The following is a 26,490-nucleotide window of genomic DNA, read 5'->3' on the forward strand; positions in this document are numbered from 1 at the left end:
TTGTAATAATATGAATTGCTGCAGGCGCCAAGGACCAGTGGTAATCCCTCTTCCAAACAGGACGCCAAGTCAAAAGATAAATGTACTGTGATGTGAAGATAATATTACTACTGTAAATGTTGTAATCTTTTATCATCCGATTTGTATGGCATAAGTCAACGTTTTTTCTCAATTATCTGATACTCTTTTTTTTGCTGTAAATAGAAAATACACATTCAAAGCGATGTTTACTTTACCGAAACTAATTCAAGAAGCATTTTACATTGTTGTATATTAGAGAAGCTACCATAGCAAGAAAAACCCTATGGAGCCAACTCTTCACCCCCACAATTCCCCCACCTCACGTCGGCAAACAAATACAAGAAAACAAGGAGGCAGGGCAGTAATGCAGCAATTGCATCAAGCTGTGCATCAGACAACCTCTTCTAGCCTGCCACCATCCGCTATTAAATCCTTGCGTACCAAAATATGCGAGAAAAGTGCTATTAGCAATGGATTACTTCTTAGGCAAGCCATGAAATCATTCCTGCTGATCCTTCCATCACCATCTAAATCAAATAACTGCAATAGCTGACTGACCTGTTAAAAGTAAAAGAACACAACTATGCCAATAAATGATTGGTTGAAATAATACATGTTATAAATTGTCCAAATGGCAGGTTTTGTTTTCTTACCTCCTCTTCACATATGTTTGGCATTGCCTCCGAAAGAAGATCTCCCAACTGTTTCAATGTGATTAAGCATCATTATGTACATTCATTTGATAACTTCAGGTTTAACAACAGTCTAAATAAAAAAGTATTGAGGGGCACAATAATTTAACAAATACCTGCTGTTTCAAGATATAACTATATTCTCCATAATCACATTCTGTGAAGGCTAACTCACAGGCTTGCCAGAAAAATGGCTGCTTAAGGATGTAAGCTGATCCAAAGAAGAACTGCATGTTCCGTGATACAGTTATGACTATGTTAAAGAATGTATCTGCTAAAATAATGAAATTGCAAGAATCATATCTGGAAGGTCCAAAAGAATCATATTTGGACCAAACAACACGTTCAATTTCTTGTTGTTACAAGGGTAGCCAAGGCTGCTCACTAATGTAAATTCTTTTTTATATCAATAAAAGATTCTTCTGATTTACTGATCAAAAAACTAAAAAAAAAAAAACTCTGCTTAGTAAGATGCTAACAGTATTCAAGATGATCCAACACAATATTGCTAGAAAATACATGTTCCTCACTCTCAGTAATCCAACTATTCGGTTGTTACTGGTATTAAAATCCCTAATTAAGCTGATAGCCATAGCTAAGACTCTGTTTTCCAAATTGTTTTAGCACACTGAATCTAGTATCGAAAGATCACCATCCACCTCATGTCTGCCACTTGCCTTCCAGAGAGCGGCTTGCTGAGCAATTCCTTTCTGTTGTCAAATTTACAACCTCCTCCATTCCCTTTAGATTTATCCTGCACCCTTGTTGCCCCCTCTATTGGAAACTTTCTAAACTGTAGAAAAATTAGCATAAGTAATGGTAGAAAAATTAGCACAAGTAATGGATTGCTTTTGACAAAATATATCAGCCAGACCAACATCTCATAGCTTATCATGTCTTGACCCAACCTTAGCAGAAATATTTATTCTACTTTTCCGCCTAGAGGTTGGCATGGTCCAAAACATGTAACTAATTTCCCTGACATTGCATTTGGTTGCAACTTCCAAAGAAAGTGGGAGATAAGATGAGAAACTAAAAGAAAGCAACTTTTCTTATGTTGACACTTGACAGACAAGGAAAACCAAAAGAAAAAAGAACTGCCGAGTTTTGTTTACAAAACAAATTGTGTTTTTGAAAACAAAAACAAATTTTCACTCTTCAGAAAAAAAAATCACATTGTAGAACGCCCCTTCATTGAAATGAATTTAGTTGATTGTTTCATTGCTGTGTACTTTGAATTTTGAAGACCCTCTCAAACCTTTCTTCCCATATTGTTCATACTGCCGATGCTCTTGTGCATCTCCACAAGTTTTTCCCTCTCTTCCTTGGTAATATGTAAGAGGTTTAAAGAAACTTACACATCCAATGGAAAAGCGTACCTGCAACCAAATAGAGAAAAGAACCATTTCCAAATAAAAAAGGCCATTACACAATGTTGGTCCAAGCTATCTGGGAGAGGTAGACTAGGTATGGACCTAACCTTTTGGCCTTTTATGCACAAAGTGGCTATTCTCAAACTTTAACCCATGTTCTCACACTAATCCACCTGAGATTTTACCATTACACCAAGAAATGGCCAACTGAAAGAACCACTTTCAAATACTTGAGACAAATGAGCAGGAAGATAGTAGGTAAGCAGTCTTCCACTCACCTTACAGAGAAAACACGTGCAGATAAACTGCAATTTCGAGTCTCCTCTAGAGCATCTAACAAATCCAGGGATTTAAAGGTTTCAAAATCTGCCAAATCTCTCCTAAAGCCAAAATCCCAAGCAGTTCCAAATTCAAATGTAAAGGAAATTAAAGATATAAATTTGGACTTAGGGGAGATAGAGAAAGAGTCAGAAAGCAATCTTTTAAAGAACTTCCCCTCACCCACAACCACAAGTCTTCCCATAAAATCTTGTTTAATTCCATGATCACATCATACCTAATAAAGTTCAAAAATGCCAAAAGTACACTATTGGTAATGTTTCTACTAACAAATCTAGCATCTCATGAATATTAGCCACCATTTTGCCACAGTCTGTTGAGTTTAATGGAACTCTCCAAGGCTATTTTCTAATTGGGATTGAATTCCTAACCCTCAACTTCTCCACTTGCACCCCTTGTTCCTTTGTCTTGCAAACCATCTCCCAACTCCACCAAGTGGTCTCTCTTTGTCTCACCTGGCTCCTACAATAAATCTCTCATGATCTTCCCTAATCTTTTTTCAACCAACATAGAAATTGTGAAGACAAAGAGAATCTGCTAAATCAGCTAAAGTGGACTTGATTAGCATTATCCTACCTCCCAACAATATATAGCTCCTTTTCCAAGTGGACAATGTTTTGGATTTTTTTTTTTACAGGAAACGATAACTTTCATTAGATAATTAAAAAGATTACAGGCTTACCACCCACAAAAAGGATGGAAAAAGAAAATAAAAAACTTACAAACAAGCCCAAAACAAAGCCTCCCTAGTAACTCCTTGCTTAGCTAAAGTGTCAGCCATTCCATTTGCTGACCTTCTTACCCAATTAAAGTGCACCCCAACCTCCCTTGCTAAGCTAATAATCTCTCTTAGAGGCTGTCTAAGAGACCACACTCCTAGGTTACCAGTTTGCATCCACCCTATTGCCAGCTTGGAGTTGGAGTCTCCTTCCACTTCTAATTGCTGCATGTCCCATTGTTTCGCCAATTTCAAACCTTAAAGTAAGGCCATTACTTCTGCCCTTAATGAATCTCCCACCCCAATTGAACCCGAGTAAAGGGCCAAGACTTTTCCTTCCTCATTTCTGTACACACCCCCAACTCCTGATGAACCTGGATTACCTAAGGAGCTCCCATCAAAGTTTAGCTTCACCTTGAACTAAGACGGTGGTACCCAACAATCTTGTACCACAAGGGAGGAAGGCAAGGATATAGCTATAACACTCCAATTTCTAACAAAATCCACTGATGAGAAATCCTTGAAGATATGATGTACTTTCAACCAGTGCATAACCTTGATGGTGACAACCTCCACAAGTGCTTCCTTGGATTTTTTCTTGCCCTAGGAAGATCCTATTGTTTCTCTCTTCCCAAATTGACCATAGGATGGCAGCTCTTGTTATTCACCACATTACCCTGCCCCTTTTCCTTGGTTGTCGGAAGAAGCTAGAGTCAAAAAGGTTCAGCACACCTGAGGGGGGCTTCCATCTGTAACCAAGCAAAGAAGAGAACCAATTCCACAAATAATAAGCAAAAGGACAAGAAATCAAAAGATGAGTGTCGTCTCACCATTTCTTAAGCAAAGGTAATAGGCATGTGGGGAAAGGCTGTAGTTTGGCCTTTTTCTTTGAAGTACATCCATAGCATTGATCTTTTGAAGAGCCACTTCCTAGCAAAAAGCCCTAACTTTTGGCAGCATAGGAGAATACCAGATTTCTTTAGCAGGAAAAGAAACAGACACAAAAGAAGATTGGACTAAGGCATTGAAGAAAGATGAACAAGAGAAAGTCCCCGAAGATGACTCTTTCCAAATTCTACTATCTGGGCAGGAAGGATCTAGAAAAACTGAATTCAACACAGTGAATAATTCATCTGCAGAAGCCAATTTTGAATCCCTCAACCCTCTTCTCAAACCCAAATCCCAAGTCCCCTCAAACACACAAAGTGAGGAGATGGTTTTGAATTTATTTAGGGAAAGAGAATACATTACTGGGAATCTATCCTTAAGGGGGGTATTCCCAAGCCAAAGTTCCTCCCAAAACACAATTTTATTACTTGAACACACATCAAATCTGATGAAAGGCTAAAAGGAAGACGAGACTCCAGCAATTGCTTTCCAAGGGGAGAAATGAAAAGCCCTAGGGTTGACGCCAACATCCCATCCATTAGCTGCCATCCCATGAATACTTTCCACCACCAAGTGCCACAAACTGTCCTACTCCAAAGGAAATCTCCACAACCACTTTCCTAACAAAGCTACATCTCATAATCTAATATTGCCAATGCCTAGACCTCCTGCTTCCTTTTTCCTAGAAACTACTTCCCACTTCACTAAATGGTCCTTTTTTGAGTCACCCGGCTTCCATAAAAAATCTCTCATGAGCTTTTCTAACTTATTGGCAACCTTGGCAGGAAGCTTGAAGGTAGACAAAAAATGCACCGGAAGGTTGGCCAAAGTGAACTTGATTAAAGTGATTCTACCCCCTAGTGAGAATAATTTCTCTTCCACCTTGCTAGCTTCTTAATGAATCTTTCTAAAACTGGGTACCAAAAATTTTTTGTTCTAGGATTTCCCCCTAGGGACAGACCCAAATATACTAGAGGCCAACCACTTTCTTCACAACGTAAAGCCCTAGCCACCAACTGCACTTCATCATCCCATAAATTCACCCCTGCTACACAACTCTTGTTCCAATTGATTTTAAGATTAGAGACTCTCTCAAAATGCATCACCACCAATCTCAAATTATCCATCTCCTCAATTTCCCCTTCACAAAAGAAAATGATATCATCCGCAAATTGTAGGTGAGTGACAATCACTTGTTGCCTTCCAAAACTCCATCCTTTCAGTAGATTTCTTGAATCAGCCCTAGAAATCAAGACACTTAGGACATCCACTACCAAGGTGAAGAGGAAAGGTGACAAATGGTCTCCTTGTCTAAGGCCCCTCTTTGCAGAAAAGAAGTCCCTAGCTACTCCATTCACTAAGATTAAGAAGTGACAAAAGGAAATACAACCCTTCATCCACTTACACCATCTCTCCCCAAAACCTCTATTCCTCAACACTTCTAGCAAGAAACCTCTATTCCAAAAGTTGCCCATTCTTGGATTTCCTCCTAAAGACCTAGATATTTTATTGACTAACATGCACAATCAATTCCAGATCAAAATTGCAAGCCTTGATTGGAAATGAAAAGAGCGTAACCAGCTAGTTGAAATGGGGAAACCATGGACCAAACAAAAATTAGGTTCCACTTGGTTGTTTTAGTGGTGAGACATTAAACCATCCTGTGAAACCAGGAAAAACTGGATGGGGTTCTTTGGAGTTCAATGTCCCATCCAGTTTTTGAAACTCGAAAGTACTCTCATGCTGGTCATCAATAACGAAAGCGTAACCAGATATTCAGTGTTAAACAACCTCAGTACATAATAAAAATAAATAAGAAAAAAAAAAGAAAAAACAGGGGAGCTAGAGTGACTAGGGTGAAATGTCACAGTAACTGCCTAAATAATATTAGCAGTACCATTTTTTCTATAAAAAATGACATTGATTTGGGCAGACAATTTGTTATCAAACATGCAAATTACATGTATCAAGAAAAAGCATGCTATGTCCATGAGCTGCACTTGCCTAACAATTCAACAGCTATTACGAAACTCTGCATAGCCAAATCAGAGAACATTCAAACATGGTAATTATTGAGTGCATAATAAATCAGTCAGTTACCTGTCTAAATGTAACTGATCCGCACTTCTCAACATCTATGAACCTGAAGATCTGCATGGGTAATAAATGAAAATTAACAAGATAACTAACAAATGAAATATCCAGTAGTTATGGAGAGAATTAAAAGAATGAAAGACTGTAAGGTTCAAATGGGGAAAAGGAAAAGAGGAAAAATAAATTATTTATGTCCAAGAAACTGGAATACACAAAAGGTTATAGACAATTTGGCAACTAACCTTCTCAGAAAGAGGACTTGCTTTCAACTTCATAACCCTCAAAAAGTCATCGATCTTGGCACGTCCACTGCAGAAGAAGACGTAACGAGAATCTGATAAATCTTGTCTTATTATAACTTCCATGTTAAGAAGAACAAAACTGTCAAGACTATAACATATGTAACATCTTGCCACTATTTAATACTCAAGAAAATCGGCACAATAACTTGCTTCTAGTGGCATAGTCTATGAAAAAATGTTCACTTTGGTTACACTAATATCATGAAAAATGTTCACTTTGGTTACACTAATATCATAACCTTAGGCAGGCTACACTCTCGCATAGAATAGTGTACCAAATCAATCCAAAAAAGATCATCAAAGCAGTCTCCCAGAGCAGTGGATTGATCTTGCTTATCCAAGTGATGTACCAAATTAAATAAAAAGTCTGGTTTGTCAAAATGGTATCCATAAATGAACCAATGGATCTAAGCCATCTAAGTTGTGTCAATGCATGTCCTCTTCCATTAACCAAAACCAGACATCACCTAGTCTAGATTTTTGCTTTAAAAGCATAAAAATGTCATATTGACATTTTGGCATTTAGGTATTTACTCGCTGTTAACACCATCAGGTGGTTTGATATTATATGAAAGTACAAGGGGCTAAGAGTCACAAAAAATGTACAGGGGGTTAAGTGATAAACCCTCCAAAGTAAAAGGAGATTCCTTGAAATTTACCCTTATCTTTATATTATTTTGGATTATTCATTAATTAGAAATATTTACTCAAGAGGCTTATGTCTCTTGCAATCTGGCTTACAATCACCACACCTCAACATGGTGGAACGCCCAGCATCACACCTCCAACATTTTAGTAAAATGTACAGAAGGCAATGTCAAAAGCAGTTCAATCACGAGTCACTACATTTATTCTTTCTGCAAGTTTGGTAGTGGTAATATACAAAGTGCACAAGCAAGAAATCCACACCTAAAAGCATAAGGCACATGCCTCAAATACTGAAATGCCTCATATCAAAAACATATGATGCATTATGCACATATCAATTCATGTAGGGTTAAATTTTTCTGTGCATGTCTCTGATTTTTTTTTTAAATATATGGGGTTTTAAGACTTATTTTAAGTTTAGATTTGCATTAGGAACTTTTTAATAGTCTTGAAGTATTTATAAGAACATAGTCCTATTATGTATATGATGGTTAGTTAATTAGATAAAAACATAGTCCTTTTATGTATATGTTCTTATAAGTTTTTCTTTTAATTCATCTATGTTCATTACATAAAAATATGGTTATAGTCCCTTATGATTTTGTGTATATTCCCATGGGAAAATCTATGATACCGTAAAGAGAGAAAATTTATTTTGCTCCAGATGTAGGACCAATCATTTTGCTCCACACCAGCCACAAAAGTGCATATGGCCCACAATCACTCAATCCCTCACTTTTTTTCTCACCCAATTGGTTACCACTTTTATGATACTGATTGATTGGTTATTAATGTTTCTGGTAACATATCTTTCCAGTATTAAATTGAACCTATATTCTATATTTTTTCTCACTTTTTTTTATCAGTAAAAACAGAGAGCTTTATTGATATAGAAGAAATAAATTTACAATGGAGAGCAGCTTTGGCTACCCTTGTAACAATAACAAGAGATAAACAGAAAGTCAAACCCAGAGTTTTTCTATTTAGAATTACAACCATGCCCAAAAAGTCTGTTTTCTTCTAACCCCTTGCTTTGCTAATTGATCTGCTAAATTGTTTGCCGACCTTGGAACCCACAAGATTGATATTTGCATATCTTTTGACAGACTTCTGAATTTTTTATCTCATTTCTGAACCACCAAGGACTATTTTCCTCTCCTCTCAACCAGCTTAGGATCACTTTAGAGTCAGTCCCCTTCAACTATCAATTTCTGAATGCCTAACTCCATTGCTTTTAGTTAGTCATGCAAAACTGCCTCCAACTCAGCTATCTCATTTCTGAACCACCAAGGACTCTTTTCCTCTCCTCTCAACCAGCTTAGGATCACTTTAGAGTCCCCATCAACCATCAATTTCTGAATGCCCAACTCCATTGCTTTTTGTAAGTCATGCAAAACTGCTTCCAACTCAGCTCTTATGGAATTCCCTTCCCCAATTGGTCCCAAGAACCACCCCAAGATTTCTCCCTTATCATTTCTTAACACTCCTATTCTAGAAGGGCCTGGATTACCAACACTGCTTCTGTCAACATTCAGCTTGAGGAAATCAGGTATTGGTGGATCCCACTGTTGCAGAAGTTTTTGACTTTTTTTTTTCTTGGAGGAGGACCCTGCAAGCACCCTCCAGTTTTTGAGTAAATCATCAACGGTAAATTCAGAGAACAAGCACAAGGTAGATGGATCATCCATAATATTCTGAGGTTTCACCAGCACACAGTCAAGCATAAACTCTACACTTCTTTCCTTATCTTTGAATATTCTGAGGTTTCTTTCTTCCCAAATCATCCATAAGACAGCAGCCATTCTGCACGTCCGCATCATCCTCCCCCTTTTTCTTGGCCACTTAAAGGTAGATGGATCCCTATCCAAACTTCTTGTAGTAGTAAGAGAAAAAATTCTATCCCAAATATAACCTGCAAAGGGGCAAGAAATGAAAATAGGAAAGGCAGATTCACTGTCTAAATTGCACAAGATACACCTGTTTGGAGAGATTTTTTTTTTGAAGCATTTTCTTAAAAGAATGAGATTTCATAAGGTTAAAGCCTTAAAGGATCATACCTTGAGGTTTACACATTAAACATCAGAAGATCCTTGTGCCTCACTTAACTATTGAATGTTAAGCTCTAACCAACCTTACACTAGTAAGCACCTCATGATCAACAGAAGTTGACCCATATGGATCTGATTCTGTTATATGTTGATAGGGATGTGAATTGTGTGGGTCAATTGGGTAATCCACCCACTCCCACCTCTATTGGGACGAATTTGGTATGTCCTTAGTCAGGTTAAGGTTGAATTTGGGTTGTGACTTGTCAACTGGTTACAACCCGATCAAATTCAGATAATGGTGTGTAAACTTTGCATTGCTATATCATAGATCTAAAGTGTTTTATATGTGGATTTCAAGTGTTCTTACATTTTTCTTCTTTTATTTTTTATTTGCTCATTTGTTTATTAATAATTTTCACAATTTATCTCATTTTGGCTCCATGCCCTGAATCACCCAGCCCACCCTATTCATGGGGCAGGACAGACTTGGAATGTTTAGTCAAGTTAGGTTGGGATCAGATTGATACCCAACATGTACAGAACCCTATCTACATCTACACTACTATTAAAAGTAAGAATGAGAGTACTTTTTTGAATTTCGTCCTTCTACTTGTCAAGGCAGAAAATGTGATTTCTAGTACTTTTTTCCGAAAAAGGTAATATAATTTTTATTAAGAGACAAAGATTACAAAGCACCCTTTTCAGGAGCAGCAGATCCGGACCAGGGTCCTAGGTACATAATTACAACTCAAATAAACTACAAGATCCCAGTTGCAACCCAAGCACCCTACTTTGGAGACCTTTTACAGCAGCTGTCCAGGAGACTAGCCCCCCATAGGAGATGGAGATTAAACTATTGGCTTCCTTGGAGCAGTTTTGAAAGTCTCTTATTTCTTCACTCCCATATGGCATTTATTATAGCAGCCAGGATTGTCTTCCAAACATCTTTTGCCAATCTTGACAGGCCTTGAATCTCCCAGCACCATAATACAATTCTGCAGCAACTGGGCAGTGGAGGAATAAGTGAATGTTGTCCTCTTCTTACCAGGTTCTGTTTTGAGAGACTTTTATCCAGCACTACAGCCCACAACAGAGCATTCACTTTAGAGGGGGAAGTGAATTCCAAATTTTTTCAGCAGGGACCTCAGCTCTGTTGCCTTCAACTAAGCTTCTAGAAAAGGAACTGAGAGAACAAGCCATCCTTTAACCATCTCCAAATCCGTGTGTCTTCTTCTCCTTGGTTTAAAGATTGAATAGCTAGCAGCTGAAATAATTCTATCACTTGGTCAAGTTCCCAATCGTCTGAAGCGGGGGTTCCAGGAAAGGAAATTGTCTCTCGGTTCATAACAATCCGCCACCAACACCTCCTGATTTTCAGCTAGCTGAAACAGCTGAGGAAAGAACTCTGTAAAGGGCCTGCTCCCACACCAGCTGTTTTTCCAGAATTTCAGTCTATGACCCAAGCCCACCGTGAAGGAGATACCTTCCCATAAAAAGTGGAGCCACCTCCATGATTTTCTTCCAAATGGAACAGCCCAGAGGGTATGGGTCAGACCTCATTATCCAGCCACCACTCTCTGTACCATATTTTGCTGCCAGTAATTTCTAGTACCTTTCACCTCATTTAATTCCCTCTTATTAAGTATTTAAGGTATTAACTCCCATAATCTTTTATTGAATCCTATTATTGATTAAAACACCCTTATATTTTTGAATTTGGTCCCTCTCTAATTTTTTTTTATCCTTTTCTAATCCATAGTGGTCCCTCTATTTGTGAAGGCAGAAAATGTAATTTGAACTACTTTTAACCTCACTCAATTCCTTCTCATTAAATCTTACATTTAAGGTATTAACTCCCATTCTCACTCATTGAATCCTATATTTTAGGTATTTTTTTAAATCCTCTATTTATTCAATACCTTTTAACAATATAAAACCCATGTTCTTTTAAAACTTACCCAATAACAAAACAATTCTTCCATCCTGGTGGGAGCTAAGCAATTCAACCATCCAGGTCAAATAAGTGAACCCATGATTTCATAACTAAATAATAAAATTTTAAAATAGAAATAAATACAAAAATTGTAGATAATCTGGGCAAATCTCTAATAATTTATATTAACCATATTAAAGAAAAATAGGTGTCATAAATAATAATTGTTTTTTTATTGATGCTGGTGTAAGATTATAGATTTACAAAAGACCATAGACCTAGTTGACCTGACTTGAACCCAAACCGAGCTAGGCCGATCCTGCCCAGGATAGCAAACCAAGTCAATCCTTGACTGGTGACTGATGTAGATAGCTAGCCACTTATGCTAACTTAGCATAATTCTTAAAATTTTAGAAAGTTAAAGTTCATTAATAAGAAACGTAAAAAAAGGAATTATATATAGCCCCATTTTCAATGGGGGACATGAACTCTGCCCATCCCCCAAACCCAAATTCTCTCTCCCTTCCACCAACATGTGAACCACGCCTCTCCACCGATTTTCACTCTCTTCTGGAATTCAATCACTGGAGAGCTACAGTGGCCTGATCCCTCATTGGAGGGTATGTAGTGCAACCCCTTTGAGGGTCTGACCAATTTTCTCTCTTCCCTTTCCCCCCTCTTTTCTTGTATTTTTCACTCACCACCGTTTTAATGTTTGTATTAGTATTAGACAAGCTACTTTAATGTTTGTTAATTTTAATAGTAAAATAAAGATGGCATACTCAAAATCTTGGAAACTTTGATTATTTGATACCACCATAAACCAGGCCCAAATCATAGGGTCGTTTCTACCTTCTAGTGTAAAACAATGCAAAGCAATACCAATCTTGGCTCACTTGCTTTTTATTTCTATGAAATTATGCAAAGAAACATCACTCATAAACATCAAATATCCATGCTGTTAGAGCAATAAAAAATCACCATTCATGTATCCAAAATTAAAAAATAAAAAAAAATCACCATTCACCAGGAAAAAAAAAGTTAAAAGAAAAAGGTATTACACCTACTCATCATTTACATTTTACATTAGTAATTGGGACACTATTTAGTTTTTGCATCACAAAGTAGCAAAGGCATTTGTCAAATGATAAAGCAACCCAGAAATTAGCGAACTTTAGTAGGTCACTTAATTCTCTACAACTTGATTAACAATTGACAATCAAATTTGTTCCATGTTAACTGGGTTGCTTCCTTAAATAAAATTTTGACTCGTACCAATATTCAGCATGTGAAAGCACTGGTTGTTTGTCATCAGGTGGTGCTAGTGAGACACATCAGGTAATTAGGAGAGTGATTTCTACATCTGAGGGCCCAATGATTTCAATGAAGGCATCTGTTGGGGAGTGCAATGGTACTAAACAATCCGAGTCAGAAAGGAAAATGAAGTCAAACCAAGAAGAGGGAGGTGTTGTCCCGGTAAATGGAGTTTTTCAAGTTGACAGAAAAGAGTTAGAGTGGTTGGAAGAGAAGTTCAAGTGGGAAAAAGTCTGGACCTTTTCTTTTTAGGAGGTGAAGAAAATGCAAGGAAATTTTTTGAGTAGTTAGAAGAAGATAAAAATTCAGAATCCACGGTATGGTAGTAACTTTGTAGATTGTTAGGAGTCTTATGTATGTGGAAATGGATGATTGGGATTATGATATTTCTTCTGTAGGAATGCATGAAGAAGATCATTAATTGTAATACTTCAATTTGGAGATTGATGGGCCAATTTTCAGGAAGCATAGCATTGGAGGAGAGAGTGTTATAATTCTGAGATAGGGGCATTTAAATGTTGTTTTGCTTTGTTCTGTTAGAATGGTGAAGTTTATGTTATTTTGTGGATAGGCTCTTATTCTATTAAATGGTTTGGGGGATTTTGTTCACAAATTATTCAGAAATCTCGTTGTCTAGGGTCAAGTGGTATTTTACATTCTGCCTTTGTACTCAGTGATATCTTGTTATCATTTCTTGTTTTCCTCTCTTTTATTTTATAAATTTTCCTTTACTATAAAAAGCAATATATGTGCAAGGGTTTTATGCTTGGTCTCCTACAGGTGCAACAATTTCTCAGATTACAGATCTCTATGTTACACTTTTTCCTAACATTTGGGGAAGAAATTCACTCCATGGATCTTCCATGTTCTAAAATGATATATAATGACTAACTACATAGGATCAAAACAAAATAATAACTATTAACTGTTGAACATGCATTCAACATCAATGTGATATGATGTTGAACCAAAACAGTACTACAATAATGCTGCTTAGACATTACCTAGGATCTGGATTCATGGCAAGAAACTTTTCGAGGAATTCCATAGCTTCTAGCATGCTAATGTTGAACAGCTGTGGAAAGAAATAGGAGGAAACAATTAAGCTTTTCTCTTCATTCCAGCATAGCAAGTATAAAAGTAATTTAGAAAATTCTTACGAAGCAACCTAGGATAAAACAGTAGGAATTAATGAGGGAACCCTCAGCTAAACATGATTGCTACAAATAACATCTTTTCAAGTTCTATTGGAAACAAGTTTCTTAAGAGATCTTTTTTTTGGGGCATTCTTTGTTTATACTTTATAGCTTCAGTGACATACATTGCATTGGGAAGTCGTTCAGAAATTGCAAATATTGTAAATGATATAAAAATAGCATTGTTTTTTCTTTTCTTGATCAATAACAAAGAGCACTTTTACTAATAGAATCACAAATACATACAGAGAACAAGGGAGAGATAAAATGCTTAACTCTCCCCCAAAGGATTAAAAGGGAATTACAGTATTGCCCAAAACAATTGACCCCTACCCATCCCCTGTTCTGCCAAATTATCAGCAAAGGCATTTGCTGATAAAAATAGCATTGTTTGCTTGCGATATTCCAAAATTTGTTTATCATGTTCACAAGATTTTTCACTTATGAGGGTCCAGATTCTCCAGAAATATCCATTCAAGGAATGCCTAGAACTACATAATTCAATAGAATATTGGCAATATTACTGCTGATGTATTCCATGTGTCAATATTTTGAGAAATATCACAAAAAGACAACAATTTGCAATGTAAACCCATTAATTTTCCTTGGAAATAACATATTTCAGCCAAAATACATTGTGGGCTCAACAAGTCCCTGATGCCTCACTCCGATGGGAAAGGAATACTTTCTATTATAAAATTAATATATAGTCCTGTATTAAGTATTTTCAAAATGTAGATTATAGATTAACAATCAGAAAAAAAGGTGTAGATTATGGATTACTCTCAGTACACTTCCTAGTTATATTCATCGTATAAGCAAGTAGCCTCATGAATTAAAAAATTTGTTTCCATTTTACACACTCTTTGCCTAAAGACAGCAATTCATACCTAAACATTTTTACTACATGCATTCCTGGAAACATATCCAGCTCTTAAAGCACAGCCAAAAGGAAATATGTAGATATCAAGATATTCAACATGGAGACTCACATTTTCCACCCTAGCCATTTCCACCATATAACTTGAGGCCTTTTCCTGCAACATAATAATAAAATAATGGTAAATAAACAACAATAATAAATAAATGAATAGACAAGCATAAATACTGGAAACATAAATATATGCATGTAAAGCACCATATTTTATGATTACTGACAAATCGGAACAAGAAAGATATCACCCTTCTGGGAACAACTTGGGGCAAAGAGATGATGTTAAAACTATAATAGGAGGTTAACATAAAAGAACTAGTTAAATAAATGGAAATTTTCATCATAATTATTTCAACTTAAGACATGAGTACACACTGAATATATTAGTAATTACTTTGTAGAGCTAAGGGAATCAACTGCAGATTGTCTGAAAAGTGAGAATCTATATATTCGAGAAGCATGTACCCATGTAGATATTAGAGAGGACCCCTCTACATAGGGAACTGTTCACCATAAAGACAATCAATGATAACCAGATCCATGGGATCACTAAAAGCAGGTTTAGAAAGACATTCATCAGTTATAATATGCTAGATATCAATATAAAATAGATATATAAAAGAATATTTGCCTAGGAACTGGACCAGGAAAGGGCCATGTCAAATCAGATCAGAAAGCAATCAACTGAAGACAACCCAATTAAAAGTAATATTAACTATGCCAACTCAAACCTCAAAAAAGAGGGGTTTGCAAAATATCAATTTTTATTTGCTACTTAATACCTACTAATACTCAAGAATGCTGAGAGCTTGAAATGGATGAGTGGAAAAACTTGAAAGGATAGGGTTAGAAATGAAGTCATTTGAAGGAACCTAGGAGTAGCTCTAATAAGTGATAAAATGAGAGAAAAAAATAAAATTAAGATAATTTGGTCATGAAGACCGTCAATAGCACCCATAAGAAGTGAATTTTGCAAGCTGAAGGGGCTAGAAGGGCTAGGGTAGAACAAAAAAGACAGACCTTAGTGGTAAGAAATATATAAACCCTCATAATTTAACAGTGGATATGGCATTAAACAGAAAAGAATGATGATTGGTGAAAGAAGATTCATGTAGCCAAACCCATATAGTTGGGATAAGACTTGGATGATGATGACCTACTGTTACTCAAGAATCCCTTACTCTTATTGTCAAACTGGCCTATGAAGAAAGAAACTGTAAGATTCACATAGGGAAAGACAGCAAGCTCTAAGGCACATTTGTAGGACAAAGTTTCACAATATACTCAACCAACAGAGATACCATTTTCTTCTTTTATCAATATCCAATTACCTATAATACGGAGCATGATCCACTCAGGGCTAGCACCTGATATGCTGGTATAATATGTTATGGATCATTAAATGATTAATTAATGTTAATGGAACTAAAGTACAAATGTGCTTTCACAAATCCCCGAATATCAAGATTAAAAGTAACCAATAAAATTATTGATAAAAAAGTCACCATTGAAATTGGATAATAATATCATCTTTCTCGCAGTAGCAGGGTTAATTGTATCATTGCAATAGGTGCATATTTATTTGGCACTGAAGAGTTTTCATTTGATAATAGCATTTAGAGAACACAAATTAATGAGAGGAAGTAAAACACTCCACCTATCAATGGTTGGAAATAGATGGAGAAAAGGTACAAAATAAAGACCAACCTAGTGAGATAGCTTGCAAAAGGAGCACTTCTTACCTGTTTTGACTTGGATGCTTGTGTCAGAAGCATTAGGTCTCCATAGGAATGAGATGTTTGGACAGCATTGAGTGCACTTGCAATAGCATAGCTAGTCTGCAAAATATTATATCAAGTATGAACTTGTAAGTAAAAATTTATTACACCAGAATCTAAGTGACTATTAGATCAAGAATGAAATGAGTAAATATCAGGAGACAGAATTATAAAATTGAATGTAATGCAAAATAACTGCACACTTCTAAAAGATGCTTAATATTTTAAAATACAAAATATCGCTCATCAAGTGCTTTGGTGTAATACATCAGCTGACCTACAAGATAAGTCCTACAGGTCCAAAAATTCTGCATTAACTAGAATGAAGCATGTTCTTGAAATGTAAAGCAAAAGGAGCATGTATCAACTGCCATGAAAGATGCTGAAAGAGAAAAATCATGTTAACAGAAGTACTTATGCTTGCAATTACTTCTATAATAAAAGTATGTCTTGCAGGCACTACATTTGGTTCTGAGAAAAATAGCCCCAAATTAGTGTAGCTACAAAACACTAGGTACAACACCTCCCCACACACACATAAGAAAAAGAAGAAAGAAAAATGAACAAACGAATGTTTGATCACATAATTTTGGGTCGTCTATGCTGTTTTACCTCAATTCCTTCCAAATTTGCATCAGAAGAGATTGGATTACCCAATCTTCAAATGTTAATTGCTTATTCATTTGGTCTGTGGAAGATTCCCTATTGTATGTTTTAGGGTCCATTGTGTCTACTAAGAGGCCTATGTCATTTCTCAGGTGATTTTGCATTTATCTTATTTTTTAAGACATTGTAACTTTGGTTTTTTTAATCAGCAAACAGTTCATTTCATTAATTTCAATTAGAACATATTACACAATATTTATGTTATATGAATCAATTACAAATCTGCCCAAAAAAGTTGTTCCCTATGCAACCTTTGTTTAGCCAAGATGTCAGCCATCCCATTTGCTGTTCTCTTCACCCTTCTAAAAATTGCCCCTAACTCCTTCGCGATGTTCTTGAACTCTCTTATAGTATGTCTGTGAATTCACATGCCTGGGCTGCTGTCATTCATCCAAGAGATCACCAGTTTTGACTCCCCCTCAACATCCACATGTTGAAAACCATGTTGCTTTGCTATCTTTGTTCCTTGGAGTAAAGCTAACACTTAAGCTCTTGAAGAGCCCCACATTCCAATTGGACTAGAGAACAGTGACACCACCTTCCCCTTTGCATCCCTGAATACACCTCCAATTCCTGACAATCCTGGGTTACCCATGAAACTTCCATCAAAATTCAGCTTTATTCTATTATTTGGAGGGGGCTTCAATTCCATTATTATTTTGTCCTTCACAGTGGAAGAGCTTGCTACTTCATTCCAAGCTCTTTGGATATCATCTACTGAAACCAGTTGAAATGTTCAATGTTTTTACCCACTGAACAGCCTTTACCTTTATACTCGCTATAATATCTTATAAGGTTTTGCACCTTTCCTTGAATATTCTTTCATTTCTTTCTTCCCATATTGTCCAAATAGTTGCTGCCCTAGCTGCCTTCCATACTATCCTACATTGTCAATTAGCGTCTAGAGTGGGTATTTGAGTTCTCCAACCTCCTCCATAGGGAGGGCAGGATGTTCTTTGATACTCTAAGACATAGGATTAGTGCTTAGCCATTGATGCTGTTGACCTAGGTCTTAAAGAGAAGGGTAGAGCTTCAGGAATGTGGTGGAGATAACAAAGTGGTGGTAAGAAAAGAAGGAATCGAGGAGAGAAGAATTTTTGTATAAGTGCCTTGTCTGGTGGTTGGAAGATACAAGCTAGGAAATCTAGAAGGTGGAGATGTGGGTGGCTAAAGGATGGCAATGTTGATGCAAACCAAAGGTGAGAAAGCTTGACTGTGGTCTCCTGTTTATTCTTTCCTTGAAAGATGAAGCATTGATTTTTATGGAGCACAGCACAGACACAATACCTTCAATGGTCATTGAATTCATCTGGGGAGATGGGTTCCTCAGTTTGCACTGATAAAATTGCCTAGAAGTTTTGTTCCTTGTGGGTGAGAGTTTTGGGTTCATCCCTCAATGTGTGGTATAAACCTATTTTTTAAGGAAATAGGGAATGCACTTCGGAGAGGCAATTCATCAAATTTGTAAAAAGATAAACATAAACAGGAGTTGCATATTCCCTGCATCTTTTCGTTTGGGGAAGTCATTGAATGAGATTACAAAGAAAAAGGATCTGGTGGTTGCCGATGAGAATTATGTGCTTAGGTTTGTGGTGGAGAGTGAAGAGTAGGGATCTAATCAGGGGCTAAGACACCAGGAGTCACACAAGTTGCTTCACTGAGCCAGGCAGCCAGCCAAGAAAAGGGAGAGATCTGAACAGGTTCTTAGTGTCAACAAAGACATGGGGGAGGAGTGGACAGGGGGTTTCTCCAATTTCTTGAGTGGATACCATCAAGTTCAGTGGCTTCAGCCATGAGAAAGATGGTGCTGAATTGATTAGTGCCTCCAGTTGAATAAATATGTATTTCCTCTTAGACGCATTGCTAGTTGCCTCATACTCCTCCATTAATTGCACCCAATTTCCTCGATTTATATTTTTTATTTGGAGCACATATAGACTTCTGTTTCATGAACAAGATGAGAAACAATTCTAAAAGATAAAGTCCCAACTGTAAGTTGCAAGTGGCAGCAAGAAGTTTTATAGACTTCTGTTTCATGAACAAGATGAGAAACAATTCTAAAGATAGTCCCTACTGTAAGTTGCAAGTGGCAGCAAGAAGTTTTATAGTTCTGAGTGCCAAATTCTGCCAAGCAAGTAATAATTATTTGAACTTGAAGTATTTTTTGTTCTGTTAAAACAGTTAATATGTTCAACAAGAAAGGATACTTAATATGTCCTCACCCTCTCAGCAAAATGAACAGGACTTTCTTTTTGCCCCTCTAGTGGTGTAACAATGGGAAGGTACTCTACCTGTAAAATTCAGAATGAGAATACTTAATTAAAAACTTCATAATAGTGTCAGAATTCAGAAACCAATTAAAAGAATTTATGAGAGATAAGTTAATATGAACTAGAAAAATGTTTAAGACCACTTGAAGGTCATATATAGATACAGTGAGAAATGTAGCAAGTACAACAGTTTAGGAAACAAGAAGGAATCATCTTGGCATCAGCTATCAGGTATAGTTGCTTTATTTTTGGCTAATGAAGAGGAAGAACAGGAAAAAAATTCCAGCAACAACTTAATATTCAATGTCTAGAAAAGGTTAATAAGCAAATACTTGAAACGACATGATGAAGATATGATAAAAATTAACATGTGTAGGATAAGAGTGTGTACCTCCATGAAATTGTGAAATTGGGTGAACATTCTGAACATGAGCTTTGCCAAAGAAATATGTCCCCTAAACAGAATGCCATATCAAATGAAGCAACAGCTAACAAGATATTGTTTGGAATATAATAATAAAAAAAGACATTACTTGAGGTACAGGAAATTTATAAGCAAAAAAGGTCCTACCAAGATTGGTCGAAGTGCACATGGGGATAGCGAACAACCACTGGCTGGATTGGAAAACCAGGAATGAATGCACCGAGTTGGAATGATATGAGTACTCTTCCATTTGTTGTGGTACCCTCAGGAAACAATAGAACTCGAGGAAAGTTATCGCATGAAGCCTTTCTCTGTATTCAGATCCTTGAAAACACATTTCTGTATCAAATAGCTTATAAATTGATGTAAAACTACCCCTTTCGAGCTTATTTCCATAAAGTAAGAAAAAAGGCACATATTCAACTGTTTGTTGTAATTTTTTTATCGGTAACAATAAAGATTTTATTGAAAGTGAATAGAAGAACAGCATATGTACAAGCAGTGCTGAACACCAGCCTTTTCTTTGTTAGGCTAGCCTCTGCTACCTAAGCCAAGCTAGTAAATTACAGAAGAATCAAGAATGTGATTGACTGATTCCCCTTGTGTATGACACAGTACACAGTCAACATTGTCAACAATCATATCTCTCTTATGAGATTATTTTAAACATGTGGTAACCTCTTTTCTGGTGTAAATTCCATGAGTAAAAGGGTGACTGATAAAAAAAAAGGGTGGGATGAAGAATAAAGGATTCTTTTTGAGCTCCAAACTAACAGAGAATCTTAGGTGGAGGGTGGTTATGTCAATGTTGTTTTAAGGCCTTAAAACAGAATCTTAGAAAGAATCCAGGAGATGCTTGTATTGATGCTGTTTAAGTGGTTAGCACTTAGAACCAAGATAAGAACAACACCTGCTGACTAATTAAGCTGACTTGACAATGTCAAGGGATCATACTGGAGAGAGAGAGAGAGAGAGAGAGAGAGAGAGAGATTCTTGACTATCTGGCTGTGAACCATCTGAGTTTAGTTCAGACATCTATGAGAGCCAGAAAGAAGAAAAAAGAAATGAGTATCAGATATGGATAAGAAAAAGAAATGCAATGCCTGAAAAATGGGAGACTTGACTTGTTCTCATATTGCGGGCAATGCACATGGTTCCAACCAATCCCATTTAGCCACTTCCTTGACATTTCCAAACAGATCAAAGAATTATAGTTAATTGCAGTTAGGAGATTATGTCATATAATCAATTTAGTGTATCTTTCCTGAACTTATTACTTGATCATAGAAAGAAAAGAAAAGGTGAAAGTTAATGTTAAAGTTCATTTGAGAAGTAGAGCCTTTTCTACCTTTATTTCGTTAATGGCATGCTTCCTTGAAGGTGCTGAGAACCTATTAACATAAATAACCTAAGAAAATACAACATAGGGAAAACATAAATCAGGCCTTAACCATGTCATAGAACAAACAACTACAGATTATGCATTCTTAAATACCAGCAACCATCAGAAGATTTTTTTTTTTGGTAATAAAATAAAATTGCAACCATCAGAAGAATAGTCTAATCAACCACAAAGGAAATAGAGGCATTACATTACCTGCATTGCTCTGATAATTGTTCCAACAAAGGGTATGGCATCATGGGACTCAGAAGCAACAATGGTTGGAAAAAGTTCATAGAAAAAGAAAATTGGTTCAATGTATGTTACATGATTAGATACAACAATTGGAGCAATCTCCCTTGGAGCTGGTTTTCCTATGCGCTTTATCCAATGATAGCTGAAACAAAAAGAATAAAAATAAAGCATTATTTTAAACTTGTAAAATCAATGGAGTCAATGATTAAGGGAAAAAGGAGATAACAATATGATAACATGAAGCCTCTCAAATTTCTACAATTCATTGGAATGTAAGAATTTGTGTTAAATAATCTATTGTAGGTTGCAAGCAAATCGAAACAAAGGAGACATAGATCTCCACATTCAAAATTACCAATAATGAAAATGATCCATGTCCAACTGATTTTGAGTGTCTTTCATCAGTAACAGAAATAACTTTTATTAAATCAAAACCTATACAAAGAAATATACAATTTTCAGCTCCCACTGAGTCAAACCCCTAACCCCATTAAACAAGCAAAGAATCCCAAAATAATTGCTCTTTAGATACCCCTTGTTTAGCTAGGGAATCAGCCAAACCATTTGCTGGTTTATAAACCTATCTAAAGCAGATCTCTACCTCTCTTGCTAGCTGCCTAATTTCATTCATTCAAAACTTGCCTGTATGCCAAAATCTGTTGTTCTTATTATTCAACCAGCCCACCACTAGCATGGAATCCCCTTAAACCTCGATATGTCTGAGATTCAGCTGCTTAGCTAGTCTTGGGCCTTTCAATGATGCAAAAATTTCTGCTTTAAAAGAGTCTCCATAGCCAGTAGGATAGGACCTGAATAAAGATCCATAATCATCCCTAAAGATTCTCCCAATACCCCAGGGCCCTGGATTTCTAAGTGACCTGCCATCAAAATTCATTTTTATCCTGTGGATGCTTGAGGAACCCCTGGACAAGCTCGGGAATTTTTTGTGTAATTTTGGCTATGGTTAATATATGTTCTTTTTATCCATCAAAAAAAAAAAATCGGACCATGTTGTCCATTGAAAAATCCTTGCAGATATCCATTGTAATATTCTCAATAATAATATCCAGTGTTCTACATTGCTCCTTAGATTCCATATTGTCCATAGAATTGCAGTTCTAGTGGCTCTCCACATCACTTTACCTCTTTTTTTTGGTTGAGTCAGGGACCAAAACACTTACAAATCCTATCTGCAACTTAAATGAGATTACCCACGTTTCACGAAGAGAAATATGAACAGATAAAATAATGCATGATTCATTTTCCAGTCAAGATTAATGAGGAAGAAAAATAATTCACCCATTCAACACCTTCCAGCATAGTTCCCAATGTTCTATATTTGAGTCAAATCTAGAACCCTTTGCGTGGTGATGACCAAAATGCAGTCAGGTTTGACATCTTGTCTGGCACAAGGTGAGCCCAGTTTTGATGGAGATTTGGTGAGTGAATCGGGAATCCCTGTCTGACTCTGACCTGCAAGAGGAGGAAGGTTGCTCTGCACAAGTGGTTGGTGCAGATCAGGTGGAGAAAGCGATGGATTTCGTGAAGCTTCTAGGGGTGTCCTACCCAGTGGAGCAAGAACCTCAAATACAGAACTTGCTTAGAGCTAATTTCACCAACGAGGTGAAGGCTCGTACCTCTAGGAATGACTTTTGTCCTGTCTCGGATAAGATGTGTAGACAGAGAGCTCGTGGTCGGATTTTTCATCTGCACATTCGAGCTTTCGCTCAGGAGCAGAAAAATCCAAGTTATTGATGGATATGGATTGTTATGATTTGTCGGTTGCTAATCCTCCTTCCCGAGGGGCACGCAGCACCAGGGGGAGGGGTAGAAGAGGCAGAGGCAGAAGCAACTCGGTCAGCTAGAGTAGCCGTCTTCCTGCCTTCTCTTGTTTTCCTTTTGTATATACCTCTTGTATACTTTCTTTCCTTTTCTTTTTTAATAAAAACTAACTTACCTTTTTCAAAAAAAAAAAAGTAATATTGATGCTTATTCAAGTGATCAAATCTTCTAGAAGCTTTAAGAAATGTAAACTATCTGCAAAACCCAGACAGCTCCTTCACTGCCATTTCTTTCAGCAAGTTTGAAGCACTTTTGAAGGAAAATACAAAATGCTAGTAGTTGAAATGCTGTACAAACAGCAAGTATTTTTTTCATCGGTAAGATAGCCACTAATGAAAGACCTCCAGAACATGGAAAGAACAGTAATGAAGGACAACAATCGTTAAATCATGCTTCTGAGAGGCCACTTAACATTTCTTTTCGATTTTCTCTTTCTCTTTAAAAAATAATAATGTAATATATTAACTTATAGTATTATCAAATATATATATATATAGCAAAATGTTGTATCTAATAGCTGTTTATTCATTCAGCAATGCTGCCTACATTTGGGAGCGTCTCATGTGTATGTCATCTCAATTTGATTTATTCGTTCAGCCTATCCCACTTTCTCTCTTTCTTACCCTCAACGATTCCCAATGTTCAGATGGTGAAAAGATCGATGTGAAAAAAAAAAAGAATCAACAAAGTGCTCTAGCTCTTTCCTCTTTAACAGTTTTCTGGTTTTGCACCGGTAGCATCTCTCTCTATTTCTTCTTTTCTCTTCCGCCCTGTCACTGTAACTCTTCCTCTTATTAATTTAAATAAATAAGATCCGGGCATCCCAACTAATGTCAGACACCAATACGAACTTAGACGGTTAGACTGAACTCGAGCTGCTTTACCGGAAACCATGTAACACAAGCATGGCTTCTAGACTAGGCACAAATCTGGTTATCACCTCCGCGTTTCAAAAATGACCAGAAAGTTCTAATCAAAGTACTAGTTTTTGGACTATCAAGGGATTAGCATGATTTAGAGCTATTGCGTAAAGGAACAGTTAGCACAAGAATTATATAGGTTAAAGACCTTGGGGCTGCTACTATGGTAAACCATGTGTAAGCACCGCAGTATCCAGCGTTCAAAACTCATTGTTGTCGTTGTCTCCACATTAATGCCCTAATAACTATAAGCACTAACATCGCAAGCTTATAATTCTCCATATAACAGAAGTACCATGAAGAGAGAGAGAGAGAGAGAGAGAGAGAGAGAGAGATTATAAACGCATCCAGTGATTTGTTTTTCTGGCTAATTGAATAATGAATCGAGAACGTAGAATAATCCAACTGTTTGAACTGAAATTTAGGACAGATAGAGAAAGGATAAACCCTGGGCAGCAACTTACCCAAAGGAAAAGAGAATGGAACGAGAACAGAGGCGAGTGATCCACATGAACCTACACCTCCATTTCGGCATCGGATTCTGCTTTTCCTTCCAACCCTGTAAAGCGAATCGGGTGGCGACGTAGCCGACCGCAAGGGAGAAAACGAACAAGACAAGCCGAGCAATCGCAAGGGGAATACAGACCAGAATCTTCAGCCATTCGTAGAGACCTTGGATATCGGGCGTGTGGTTCCGAAACGGATCGATGGTCGTCTGCGGGGGGACGGAAAAGATACCAGCACCAATGAAATGAAATGGATTCTGATCATCAGGGGGCTCTAGAAGTGCTTGTGCTCCTTGGTGATTGCCGTGACGATCGGAGCACCGCTGAATGGAAGGTCTGTCACAGCGGTCGGTGCTATCAGTGTCGATGTCTAGGATCACTTCGACTTCGGGAGAAGAGTCTAGGAGACGTTCGGACGCGAGAAGAGGAGAGATGAGATCATCTCCCGCCATTGGAAACAGAGGGAGGGGAGAGCGGAAAGTGCGAAAAGAAAAGAGCGTGTCTCGCGTGTCTCTACCACTTTGGCAGAAAGAGAGAGAGAGAGAGGCGGAAAGAGAATTCAGGATGGACCGTCCACGAACCACGATTATTCATAATTTCTTTTGGATAAAATACAAAAACCTCGTCTGAAGTTTCTGATAATAATAAAACCTTTCAAAATCCTCTCTTATATTCAAAAAAAAAAATCGATAAAAACCTCCCTTCCGTTAATAAACCTGACGGAAACGTTAAATTGATGATAATTTTTAAAATACCCATTTTACCCCTATACGAGTTATTGTATACCCATGTTTACTAAAATACCCTTTACCCTCTCCAACCAACAACGAAAGAAAATCGCCTTGATTCCTTCCTGTCTTCTTCTCCCTCTCATTACATCTTCCCTTTTTATCTCCTTTGCTCTCCACCTTGTCCTGTTTATCTTTTCCTCCCAAACGGATCAAAACAACTCGTCCGCAGTCGGGACAAATTTCCCCTGCATTGATCAATATCATCTTCATGATGCTCAGAACCTTGGCACAAGAAACTCGACCAACAGACCCATAGTTCGAAGCTTGTGCACCTAGAAATTGTGGCAAGGGCCCAAATATAAGCTACCCGTTTTGGATTCCTTCTCCCCAGAAATCCTACTGCAGCCTTCCAAGATCTGAGGTCACCTGCCAGAACAGCGAGGGCGTCCTTAAGATGCTAGATGATGATTACCTCATCCAAGACATCTTCTACTCAAACAATTCGTTCTAGGTGGTGAACACCAGGGCATTGAACAACAAATCCTGTCCGGCCCCTCTCCACAATTTTACCCTCAACAGCACTTCCTTTGAATTTGGCGATAATCACTAAATCTCTTCTTCTACTACAACTGCTCCAATTCCCCTCCTGCAAATCACTTGGTATACCCAGTGAGTAGTGACTTGTGCTAGCCATCACTCCATGATGTTTCTGTATGATGGGCAGTTTGGCTTGAATCTTTCTTTAGCGACTTGGGCCTGCCAGTCAGTTGTTAGTGCACCCATAGACGCAACACGTATTCCATTTAATGACTCACAGCGCTATCTGAGAGTTTGGTAAATTGGCATCCATTTGTTCTTTAGATTTCTTCCTTGGTTCTTTTGCTATGCTTGGTTTGAAATAAAAGGTAGGAAAAGGTAGGGAAGCGGGAAGCCTATAGTGTTTGTACAGGTTTTCCTCCCTTTCCCTTACGTCCCTACCTTCTCTCAAACCAAACACAGTAGAATTATATTCCAATCTTGGAAGCTGCTTGCTTAATTGCCTACTGGCTTACTTTGTCAATCGATTCACAAGGAGGGATCGGATGGTTATTATAAGACTAATTTTCTCGTGCCCACCGATGAGGGGGAGAGTACGAGATCGTCTACTTCAGAAAGTTTGATCACGAACTGAACAAATTAAACAAGTTTTACGAGTCCAATGTGGAGAATCAACCTAC

The 26,490-nt window shown here is 37.3% G+C and overlaps 2 protein-coding genes across 5 annotated transcripts in view; one reads left to right on the forward strand and one right to left on the reverse strand.

Annotated features, from left to right (window-relative positions):
• The window catches only part of LOC148847917 (uncharacterized), a 28,037-nt gene extending 27,766 nt beyond the window's left edge, over positions 1–271 (forward strand). For all 3 annotated transcript variants that reach the window (XR_016100744.1, XR_016100745.1, XM_088949685.1), the window contains one exon: positions 25–271. Coding sequence is in view for 1 of the 3 variants with exons in the window: in XM_088949685.1 (XP_088805811.1) it covers positions 25–96 (72 nt within the window). In the remaining 2 variants the exon portion in view is untranslated. The remainder of the gene's footprint in view (positions 1–24) is intronic.
• LOC148847918 (lysophospholipid acyltransferase LPEAT2-like) lies at positions 1–25,150 on the reverse strand. 2 transcript variants are annotated; one of them, XR_016100746.1, is made up of 15 exons: positions 24,501–25,122; positions 21,236–21,416; positions 20,987–21,046; positions 19,786–19,949; positions 19,606–19,669; positions 19,167–19,235; positions 16,243–16,338; positions 14,559–14,603; positions 13,375–13,445; positions 6,368–6,434; positions 6,132–6,182; positions 1,391–1,506; positions 830–940; positions 675–722; positions 1–579 (listed from the first exon to the last, which is right to left on the reverse strand). XR_016100746.1 is itself a non-coding variant. In XM_088949686.1 (14 exons), exons 1-14 carry the CDS (start codon positions 24,992–24,994, stop codon positions 412–414), a joined length of 1,689 nt encoding a protein of 562 aa, XP_088805812.1. In that variant the 5' UTR covers positions 24,995–25,150; the 3' UTR covers positions 1–411. The 2 variants fall into 2 exon arrangements, 1 of the variants encoding a protein (XP_088805812.1); XM_088949686.1 differs by lacking the exon at positions 1,391–1,506 and having other exon boundaries at positions 24,501–25,150.
• Positions 25,151–26,490: the final 1,340 nt, after the last annotated feature.

This window comes from Nelumbo lutea, chromosome 6, assembly GCF_056320005.1.
Source record: "Nelumbo lutea isolate HS-2025 chromosome 6, American lotus-T2T, whole genome shotgun sequence".
Taxonomy (NCBI): domain Eukaryota; kingdom Viridiplantae; phylum Streptophyta; class Magnoliopsida; order Proteales; family Nelumbonaceae; genus Nelumbo; species Nelumbo lutea.